General features: G+C 44.0%; 2 protein-coding genes across 2 annotated transcripts; both read left to right on the top strand.

Annotated features, from left to right (window-relative positions):
* The first annotated feature begins 577 nt into the window (after positions 1-577).
* Positions 578-3,144, top strand: LOC139759891 (uncharacterized). The gene is made up of 4 exons (XM_071682444.1): positions 578-1,540; positions 1,710-1,805; positions 2,692-2,800; positions 2,960-3,144. The coding sequence occupies exons 1-4, from the start codon at positions 969-971 to the stop codon at positions 3,020-3,022; spliced, it is 840 nt and encodes a 279-aa protein (XP_071538545.1). The 5' UTR covers positions 578-968; the 3' UTR covers positions 3,023-3,144.
* Positions 3,145-6,389: 3,245 nt separating this feature from the next.
* LOC139759885 (uncharacterized) lies at positions 6,390-8,250 on the top strand. Its single transcript, XM_071682431.1, has 4 exons — positions 6,390-6,746; positions 6,916-7,011; positions 7,804-7,911; positions 8,063-8,250. Exons 1-4 carry the CDS (start codon positions 6,433-6,435, stop codon positions 8,109-8,111), a joined length of 567 nt encoding a protein of 188 aa, XP_071538532.1. The 5' UTR covers positions 6,390-6,432; the 3' UTR covers positions 8,112-8,250.
* Positions 8,251-11,916: the final 3,666 nt, after the last annotated feature.

Below are 11,916 nucleotides of genomic sequence, written 5' to 3'. Positions count from 1 at the left end.
TCACATCGACGTGATGTTAGGCCACTTGGGGGTCTGACTAAGACCCTCTGTGACTTGTTGTGATCCTTTTTTGCGCTACCGCCTTCAGGAGGATGAGCATGGGGGATGCGCAAATGAATTTGTCGGGGTAACTGGCACAGAGGTCGAGCCATCGTGTTCTCCGGCGGACGCAGTCAAGGGTCGCCCCATTCTACACCCCCTCCTCTTCCTCCTCCTCCTTCCCATCCTACGCTTCCTTCTTATCCCATCGTATGTTCCCTTCCTCCCCAATCCTACGCTTACCTTCTTCCCATCCTACCTTCCCCTCCTCTCAACTTTACGCTTCCTCCTCCTCCTCATCCTGTGCTCCCTACCTCCCATCCTACGCTCCCCTCCTACTCCATCTTATGCTCACATACTCGTCCTCCTACGCTCTCCTCCTCCTCCTCCTCCTCCTCCTCCTCATCTTACGCTCCCCTACAATAACAGGTGACGAATGCCTCCATCAGTCCCGTGGTATGTCCTGGGTTGAGTGTGTGGTGGGTGGAGGTGGGAGCCATTCCCCACACCATGGGACAATACGGTTTCATCCACACAACCATCCACCCAGCACTCTCCCCTTCTCCACTTGCTCTACCCTCGATTACTCCTGGATCTGCTCCATTCCACCTACAAATATCACTCCTTACTGCACCACTCACCCCCTTCTCAACCCAACCCAGTTCATGGTATTCACCACCCCACTCTAATCCGCACATACCCCCACCCATTCGTCCATACTCTTCGACCCCCAAACCATTCGCCAACCCCATCATCAGTCGCCATCCCACGAAAAATTAGCTCTCCTCCCCAACCCATCACTACTTTACATTCCTCAAGAACCTCTCTCTTCTCCAAACCCCTTCTCTGTCACTCCCTCCATCCCAACCTCAAATACCAGCAATAATCAACCCTTGATTTTGTGCTTTATTCCCTATGTCTATTTCACTATGTCTCGGGTAGACTTAACGCCCAAAAGGACCGATCAATTCTTCTCTTGCTTTCATCCACAGGGAAAATTTTGCTCCCACTTTAGGAAAAGAGATCACTGGGGAAACTCACGAAGATTGTTGTGTGTAGGTGAAGGACAGCGACTGGTCATGTGTGCATCTGGTGAACGGGGAAGTTCTCCAGCAGTTTTGCTGGGCTATATATCCCGCAGATCACCAGAGGCTGACACCAGTCCTCACAGACGCTCACTCCTCAACATGAAGGCGACACTTGCTCTCACCGCGCTCTTCCTTGTGGTGGCGTCAGCTCACCCCCTGTATGACTCCACACTGGGACAAAACCTTGTACCAGTACTGGTGAAGGTGGACACTACACCAGAACAGTACCCCACACTGGTACTGCTGGACTTGTACCCATCACTGGAGGAAGACCTACAGTTGGACCAGTACCCAGTAATAGACCAGGACCAGGAGCTGCCACTACACTCTGACGAAGACGCCGTCGTTCATGAGCGAAGAAAGCGACAGACGATTGTCTCTGGCGGCTTCAACACCGAGAGGCTTGGCGGAGGGTAAGTTGAGTCCTGGCGGGACCCACCTCACATGCTGGGGTAATCCTCCAGCCTCTCCATAACTTACTTGCATCTCACAAGTTAATGAATTACACTCAAGTATATGAGTCAAGGTGTATAGTTCCATAGATGTGATGTTTATAATACAACCTGTCTTGTCCTTCCCCAGCGCCCGGCGTGACAGTGCAAAATTGAACATTGGTCGCAATTTCAACAAACACACAGTCACCGGTGGCGTCACATATGACCGTACCAAGATTCCGGGGTAAGTCAGTCACTTACACTCTCTCTAATCCTTTACACATACACCCGATATGGAGAACCTTTCACCATCTATTGTCATCGTGTCAAGCCGTGATAGACTTGACATGTGTTTACTGTTAACATGTCTAGCTATCCTGGGCCTTCACATATGTTTACTGTCATCATTTACAGCGAAGCTGGGCCTTCGCGTGAATTTACCCTCATCATTTCCAGCTAAGCTGGTCATTCACATATGTTTACAAACATCTTGTCCAACTATCCTCCAATCTCCTCCAATTATGTATACGTTGATATCACTTTGTGTACGAGAGTTTTACATCACCCCACTCCATTGACATCAGCTTAGACATCTCTGTTTATACACAAATCATTATGGCAGCCTCTTGCAGTGGGTTGCATCTCAACCTGTGCCATTATAAGTCACCTGCCTATGTATCTAACCTTTTAAGTTTCAAGTAATTAAGTAGTGACCATTTTGTTACCAAAATACATATAGACACAGCCTAGGTCCACAATGGCGATCATGGTAAGGGAAGTAATTACATCAAACCTTACACAACACACACTATCACTGGGGTTAAGATGCATCAACAACTTACCTGACAGATACATTGATGTCTGATGAAAGTCCTTGTGTCTGTTGATGATCTTAATTCAGCCTAACATATAACACGTGGACAGGTTATGCCAGTGGTGTGTACCGGGACCCATGGTAGATGTTTGTCTGACATTTAAATACAATAACCTTTACTTTCCTACATACACGTCTCGCTACCACTGTCTTGTATTTCACTGTAAGGTCAGTGTGACAATGCAATATACGTGTGATATAAACTCTTTATCTTTTCAGTAAGCGTCCCTAATTTGGCCTTTCTTATTCTTTGCAGCTTTGGGTCAGAGAAGAACTTTGGTGCTAATGTAGGCTACGAGTTCAAACCCAACAAGAACACCGCTTTCAGCATCGGTGCCCAACACAACCAGGGGCAGTGGTGGAAGGTACGTCACTGCTGTAACTGTAGTCTTGTGATGCCACACTGTAAACACTGTACACTGTATCCTTCTTAGTCTTCATCTGAATATATTAGCTCACTGTCAGACATTGTTAAAGAGACTTGGATGGAAATGAACATCATATTTTTTTTTTTTTCTTCACAGGTCCACGAGCTTCGGTGTTGGCTTTTCGCACCAGTTTGGCCGGAGGTAGAGATCCACAAGTAACTTCAAAACTACATCATTTTACTGATGCATCAAGAGGCCATAATTGTACCACTCCATACTTATAAATTCATGTTATTTATGATATATGAACAGATTATCTTTGAATAAAATTATTTTTTTTCTTCCTGGTTTTTGGTTCATACCTTCTCTTAAGTTACAAGTGTAGTTATGGTGATACCAAGCCTTTTAATATGTTCCAAATAGTGTGGAGCGAAAGATAGGGATCCGAGGGTATGCAGAATGCGATACACTGGCTGGTGGTTCCCAGACTTTCTGTTCCAGTAGAGATCAGACAGTACGAAGACATGGGAAAACAAAGGAAAATTACCTGTAAACTGTGACCAGGTACGGACAATAGACCTGAGATGTGATTATGAAATGGCTCATTCGTCTGTTTCTAACCATGTTTATTGTGATTCCTTCTACTATTCTTGTTATTTTGCCAGTGGACTGAACCACTTTGCAGCCAGCAAGTGTGTCGGACGACTGCAGGCAATGTATGGGATCGTCTTGGTTCGTCTGTGTGTTTCAAGGAGTTTTTTCTGTTGCAAATATGGGGTCGTATTTTACGCACCCGTCCATGTCTGTCCTGCCCATAGGGAACTGGTTTACAAGTGTAAGATGAGGGACTACACTTCCCTTAGAATTTTCATAGGGTAAATGATGACGTGTGCATGTCTACTGTCTAGGATACAGAGAATACAGCCTCAATGACTTCATGATTTAAAGAAAAAGAAAAAAGAAACTGTACTGAAATGCGCTTCAGTGGTTTCATTCCTACGTATCTTGAAGGTATGATCAAAATCTACGATTTGAATATTTCGTAACTCTCTCTCTCTCTCTCTCTCTCTCTCTCTCTCTCTCTCTCTCTCTCTCTCTCTCTCTCTCTCTCTCGCAACACGATCAGAGAGAGAAGTTAAGCAACGTTAGGGTCGGGTCAGCACTTAGATGGGTGACCACCTGGGAAGAACAGACACGCCAGATTCTGCTGGTATGTGGCGGTGGTGAGCGCTACGCGATTGCCCCGCCTAATGACAAAATTCGTTGAGTCTCTTTATGCTTAGGTAGGTTGTAAGGTACTCTTAAGTAGGCAGGTAAGTAAGTAGGCAAGAAGGTAAGTACGTAGGTAAGTAGATTGGTAGGTAAGTAGATTGGTAGATAAGTAAGTAGGTGGGGTGGTTAGTAGGTAAATACGTAGGTAGGTAGGTAGGTAGGTAAGTAGATTGGTAGGTAAGAAGGGAAGTGGGATGGTTAGTAGGTAAGTACGTAGGTAGGTAGGTAGGTACATAAGCAGGTTGGCAGGTAAGAAGGGAAGTGTGGTGGTTAGTAGGTAAGTCCCCGTAGGTAGACTGGAAACGTTTGTGTGGTATTTCCTGTGATCATTGAGTCGAACGTAAGAGGGAAGTCAAGGTCACGTAGCTACACTCTTGTGTAAAGGACGCATATCGCGGAGTATTATACATACATGTATACAATGAGGTGGGGCATACCTGCTCCTGAAGTGTGTGTGTGTGTGTGTGTGTGTGTACCTGTATTTTGTATGTTAGTTCATCATAGACAACTATAATTGTATAAGAGAAAGCCAATGAAATCTACAATAGTATAATTCTTATGATTCTTCAAAACAGTTACGTAAATCGTGTTAAGATTATATATACGACACTTGCTGAAGTGCAAAATATGGCACTTGTACTGGATCATCTGCAAACACAGCAATTTATATATAATAACCCTTGTTATATAATGCTTTCCAGTAGTACAAGATCATCTACAAACAACAAATTATACAAATAACACACACTTGTAATAATATGGTTGTGAGATTATGAGACACGATACTGAATACTTTTATAAGCAGCTGTAAAATGACGTGCAATGTTGTATGGTTGTATGATAATTACTTGCTAAAAATGAATAAAGCAGATGGTTGTATGTCAACCAACTTCAGTAAAAATGGAAGCAATGAAAATTGTTTATTAGTTAAGTGGTAAACATGTTTCCTTAATCAAGAAGAACCATTTCTTGTTATTTATTGGATACAGATGTTTGGTTTCTTACACGTAATGTGTGTCTAAAGTCTGAGTAACGAGGTTACATGTTTGGGTGACAAGGTTGCATATTCGGTTGGCTAAGACACATGCTTGGTTGATGAAGTTACATACTTGGTTGGTCAGGTTACATATTTGGCTGGCGGAGTTACATATTTGGTTGACGAGGTTAGATATTTGGACATTGTTATATGCTGATGATCTCTGCTCGCCGAGAGGCACAAGGAACGAAATGTCAACATATCACGAAACAGTTTGATGGACCAAAGTTAGGAGTTTACCTCGAGTGACAAAAAAGAAAAGATATTCTAGTTTTCATATCTTTACCATCATTGGAAAATAATGACGTCAGCGACGTTGTCAGGCAGAGAGGCGCGCTTAAGTCACCTTGGGTCGTCGGTCCTCTGACAGTCACACTGTCAGGGATAGTGTCAGCCAGGAAGATGTGGAGGGGAGGAGAAGTGAGTGTCAGCCAGCATGAACCAGTCGTCTGACAGGGTATCCGACCTGGGGAGGAAAAACAACGAGGGTCATGTAAACTGCCTTATCCACTCACTCTACACCACAGGTCAACAACCCTTAACGCGCGTGGTAGTCAGTGGTAGCGCGCGAGGAGACTCTGCAACAGTGGTGACGTGCCGAGGATCTTGAGAGCAAGAATGGCACCCAAAGAGCAAGAGGTTGCTGACCTCTGGTGTGTACAACAAAAGGTCACAAGTTCATCTTATGTGGGTTTACGAAGTCATCATATTTCCACAACCTTGAAACTGATGAATTATTCCCACTGGATCAATATGATCTCCCACGTAGTCATCAGGCATAGTAATTCCTTTTGTAAGAGTATTGCTGACATCTGGAAAGATTTAACAAGAACACTTCTCTCAAAATCCACCGTAGACGTTTTTTACGCCTCCATAGTTGATAAAGTATTACAGGAAGTTCTAACTATTTGTCTACTCGGTTTTTTACTCTTTTCCCTTATCACAAATGGCCTCGAGAGAGTTTCAAATAGTCTGTTGCTCTGTCTGTTCCTTGTCTTTACAGCGTTGTCTACGGAACATGTATTGTACTTGTATTCTGAATAGTTAAAAATTTCACTTATCTCCACGTTAAACTTTACGCTAATGGCTCGACAGTTCCTCTCCTGTTTCCATCCTGTGGAAAGATTCTGCTCCAACTCTAGGAAAATACACAACTGGGAAACCCACGAACGTTGTCGTCTACAGAATTGACGAAGGACAGCGACTGGTGATGTATTGTTGCTGGTGGATGTGGGAGTTCCCCAGGAGCTGTGCTGGGCTATATATCCCGCAGATCACCAGAGGTTGACACCACTGTCCTCACCGACGCTCACTCCTCAACATGAAGGCGACACTTGCTCTCACCGCGCTCTTCCTTGTGGTGGCGTCAGCTCACCCCCTGTATGACTCCACACTGGGACAAAACCTTGTACCAGTACTGGTGAAGGTGGACACTACACCAGAACAGTACCCCACACTGGTACTGCTGGACTTGTACCCATCACTGGAGGAAGACCTACAGTTGGACCAGTACCCGGTAATAGACCAGGACCAGGAGCTGCCACCACACTATGACGAAGACGCCGTCGTCCATGAGCGAAGAAAGCGACAGACGACTGTCTCTGGCGGCTTCAACACCGAGAGGCTTGGCGGAGGGTAAGTTGAGTCCTGGCGGGACCCACCTCACATGCTGGGGTAATCCTCCAGCCTCTCCATAACTTACTTGCATCTTACAAGTCAATGAATTACACCCAAGTATATGAGTCAAGGTGTATAGTTCCATAGATGTGATGTTTATAATACAACCTGTCTTGTCCTTCCCCAGCGCCCGGCGAGACAGTGCAAAATTCAACATTGGTCGCACCTTCAACAAACACACAGTCACCGGTGGCGTCACATATGACCGTACCAAGATTCCGGGGTAAGTCAGTCACTTACACTCTCTATAATCCTTAACACACACACACCCGATATGAAGAACCTTTCACCATGTGTTGTCATCATGTCACGCTGAAGAACACATTCACATATGTTTACTGTCATCATGTCAAGCTATCCTGGGCCCTCACTTATGTTTACTGTCATCATTTACAGCAAAGCTGGGCCTTGACATATGTTTACAAACATCTTGTCCAACTATCCACGACCTCCAATCATGTTTACGTTAATATCATCTTGTATGTACATAAATCATTATGACAGCTTCTTACAGTCGGCTGAAACTCAACCTTTGCCATTATAAGTCATCTTCCTATATATCTAACCTTGTAAATTTAAAGTAATCCAGTATAGACCTTATTGTTATGGAAAATATATATATAGACAAAGCCTAGGTCGACATAGTCGATCATGGTAAGGGAAGTAATTACATCAAACCTCACACAACACACACTATCACTGGGGTTAAGATGCATCAACAACTTGCCTGACAGATACATTGATGTCTGATGAAAGTCCTTGTGTCTGTTGATGATCTTAATTCTGCCTAACATATAACACATGGACAGGTTATGCCAGTGGTGTGTACCGGGACTCATGGTAGATGTTTGTCTGACATTTAGATACAATAACCTTTACTTTCCTACATACACGTCTCACTACCGCTGTTTTGTATTTCACTGTAAGGTCAGTGTGACAATGCAATATACGTGTGATATAAACTCTTTATCTTTTCAGTAAGCGTCCCTGATTTGGCCTTTCTTATTCTTTGCAGCTTCGGGTCAGAGAGGAACTTTGGTGCTAATGTAGGCTACGAGTTCAAACCCAACAAGAACACCGCTTTCAGCATCGGTGCCCAACACAACCGGGGCAGTGCTGGAAGGTACGTCACTGCTGTAACTGTAGTCTCGCGATGTCTCATTGTAAAACTGTACACTGTATCCATCTTGGTATTCATCTGAATTCATTTGTTCACTGTTAGACATTGTTAAAGAGACTTGGATTGAAATGAACATATTTTTTTTTCTTCACAGGTCCACAAGCTTCGGCGTTGGTTTTACGCACCAGTTTGGCCGGAGGTAGAGATCCACAAGTAACTTCAAAACTACATCATTTTACTGATGCATCAAGAGGCCATAATTGTACCACTCCATACTTATAAATTCATATTATTCATCATATCGTGTAAAAAGATTATCTTTGAATAAAATCATTTTACATTCATAGTTTTTGGTTTATACCATTTCTCATGTTACAAGTATAGTTAACATGTTACCTCGCTCTTAATATAGTCCAAGTGATATGGAACGAGAGACGGGAATTGAAAGGCAATGCAAATAGGTATATTCTGCTTTCCGGACTTTATGTTACAGTTCAGATGAAATAGTACAAAGATATCAAAGGAAAAATAGCTGTAAGCTGTAACTGGGTACAGAAAACTGGCGTGAACCGTGGTTATGAAATGACTTATTCGTCAATATTCAAGTATGTTTATGGTGTTTCTTTCAACTGTTCTTGTTAGTATGCCATTATATTTTGGTTATGTAAGAACTCCTTTGCCTCATTCGAGGTAAAACACCTCACCACGAGACTGTATCTAATTATTACTATTGAAATTAGAATGATCTAATCATCCGGAGCTGACTAGATCAGTAATGTCGAAACTTTTGACTAATTTGGAATACCCGTTATCTAGTCACTTTTAAACCTTCTGTCTTCTAAGCTAAGTTAGTTAAGGTAGTGTGGACTGGTGCCATAGGATTCTCAGTCATGGTAGCAAATTGCAGAGAGTGAAGACTGATTTCTTACAATTTAGATCGAGCGCTTTATTATTGATGGTTTGGTTTTTGGTTCGCCGTTTTCAACTTCATCTGCACACTGCTTCCTTAGCTTTAGGTCATCGAAGATTATTTCATCTAAGTCTTTCACACATATTGATCATGATTTGGCATGTTGTTTATAATGTTTATTGAATAAGATACTGTATTTAACGGTATCAGAATTCCTTTTCCACCTGTGAATCCAGTGTATTAGTGTGTCGATATCAGTTTGTCACTGTAGAGGTTCAGTTTCTGTTGAAGGTTAGAATGGTCCGGGAATTTCGATATAAAATTTGAAAATATAATTCATTATCAATATCATGAACATATATCAGAAACAGACTAGGTCCCGAGAGTGATCCTTGCGGCACTCCACTTGTTACGTCTAACCACTTACCGCTGCTGTTTGTTTATGAGCTGTCAACCAACCTGACCATAGCGATACAGCGCCATCTATACACCGGCAATTCAGTCCTGTTAGTAATCCTTATTGCAGGATTTTATATGAATGCTTTCATTATGTACATTTTTTATATCATAGAAACATCGAGCAAGTCTATCATCCATTCATTTGTTTCCCTACCTAGAGAGAAGATGAATGATCTGTAGCAGATTTCCTAGAGCGGAGATGAATGGTCTATATCTCACTCCTGACAAAGGAGATAAATAGTGTATATTAGACTCCCTAGAGCAGAGATGAGTGACCAATATTAAACTCCATAGACCGGAGATAATTGGTCTATACTAGACTCCTTAGAGTGGAGGTGAATTGTCCATATTAGATTCTGCTGTGAGGTCAAATTTCTCGCATTTTCTCCCAGGACGACAAGGGTCTCAGTGAAGGTGTGGCTTGAATGGCATCTGCGAATACTGCTTGTACACACACGTTCTTTGCCTCTCCCAGTACGACAGAGTGTGCCAATCCCCGCCCTCGCCCTTCCCCCCAATGTGACGCCGGGGATAAAACCTGGTATACCCCAGTGGTCTCCCAGGAATGTATGGCGCCACCTGGGATAACATCCCCTCCCTGGGACGAGCCTCTGGTTCAAACCCGACCTAAACACTCCTGAGAACTGTTGTGACGGACCGTTAATCTTGAGGCGTCATTTTCCCGCCGGATTTGCCTAGTCAGCTCTCCCTCAGGTGTCCTGCCTCACCTCAGACCTTCCCCCTGTTATCCCTGCGGATGTACGCAGACCAAGACGTGGGGGATTATATTTACGCACGTGTGATGTCCTAAATCTTAACCTCGTCTTGCTCTAGAGAATGGTATATATATATCTTGAGAGACATCGGTTTAACTATTAGCTATAGGATAGCGTGCGGGATGGCGTGCGTTGAATGGGTTAGAGAGACAGGCATGCGTGTGCTTGAAGGAGTTTTCCCTAAAATGCATGAAGGAACGTTTGCTGGCGACGTCCAAGAAGATTATCCTCACGATCATACCCAAGTCTTGCGGAACGAGACGGTGGGATCTGGGAGCGAACGATAGGAGAGGGAAAAATCACAGAAGTGCCACTTGAAATTGTACGTACTCAAAAGATTCGTATGCGATCATTTGTTAAATTGTAATCTTCAGCAGGGAAGGTAACGTGTGTCTCATGTTGCCATATGTGGGCCTATAATTCTCCAGTGTCTCCTGTTGCCATATGTTAGCCTATAATTCTCCAGTGTCTCCTGTTGCCATATGGCGTCCAACATTTCCTCCAGTATATGGTCGTCAACATGACTTGGAATGATGTCAAGCCGACACCACATAGCGTCATAGTTCACAGGAGTGAGACAACCGACCCTACTGAATCGAGACTCGCTACTGAGGCTGCCATACTTAGGGATCTAATGATACAGTATGGAAACTAATCGGGTGACTGGCGACATCTGGCAATTACTTTGGCGTCACGCATCTCAGACTTTGGGAAGATTTTGTGTACAAGAATCCCGCCTGACCTATGTTTACCATCGTGGTCTCGGGTGGACCAGTGGCAGTGACTCAGTGACTTAGCATCACTTTCGACACTCAAGGAAACCAGAGCTGTGTTTACACGTCTAGTGGGCGCTACCTAGCTTGCTCCTTAGTGTTACATAACCTCCGGGAGTCCCATTGTTCGTCACCGAGGAATTCGCGGACACGCTCGCTGTTCAGATGTGAAGACGACGTTGGTCCTCATCGCTTTGCATGTGTGTGGTGGCGTCGGGCGTAGCAAGCGAGGCACTGTGGGATATGGAGACGTCAACAGCAAGGTATGATAGAACGTTTCCCGTTAAATTGGATGTATCGAAAGTTTATTCTGCATTACATTCCTTCCCACTGCCTCATACTCTTGTGTCGTAAGGGATCACCTGTCCCAAACCGCTGTATCATAAGGGATCACTTGCCTCATACCGCTGTATGATAAGAGATCAGCTGCTTCATACAGCTGTATCATAAGGGATCACCTGCCTCATACCGCTGTATCATAAGGGATCACCTACCTCATACCGCTGTATCATAAGGGATCACCTGCCTCATACCGCTGTATCATGAGAGATCATCACCCTTGCCTCTGAATCGACCCGCAACGATCACTGGTGTGGTTGTTACCCCTGTGTTTGTCTGTGTGTGTGTGTGCGTGTGAAAGCAATATGATGTTTTCCTCAGCCACGGACAAAAGGAATCGTAATGTTTATTTCGAATCATTGCTATGTTAGACGAGATGAAATCCATGCCAGATAGGTTAAGTTGTATCCGAGCAACAGAGGGCAACTTAGCGCATGATCGGTCATCCTTTATATGTCTAATACCCTGTGACCGCATGTTTGTTGGTAGCAAGAGTAGAGACTGCTGTGGCGATAGACTGTGAGCACTGCAGTAGTGGTTCATATATATCGTGAAGCATAATTTGCTTCATGAAGCACAATCGGCACCTGGCAACTCACAGATACCACCCATGCGCCGCAGCTCGGGAGTTTTTTCAAAGATGTTCATGTGTTGTGTCATATTGTATCACGCCTTAAGGGTTGCCGAATACTTTCTTATTGGGTGTACCATGCCATATCATCTCCTCATGTCTCGTGAGGGATCATACCCT

This window comes from Panulirus ornatus, chromosome 3, assembly GCF_036320965.1.
Source record: "Panulirus ornatus isolate Po-2019 chromosome 3, ASM3632096v1, whole genome shotgun sequence".
In the NCBI taxonomy this organism is placed as follows: Eukaryota; Metazoa; Arthropoda; class Malacostraca; order Decapoda; family Palinuridae; genus Panulirus; species Panulirus ornatus.
This window is presented reverse-complemented; position numbering and strand designations above follow the sequence as displayed.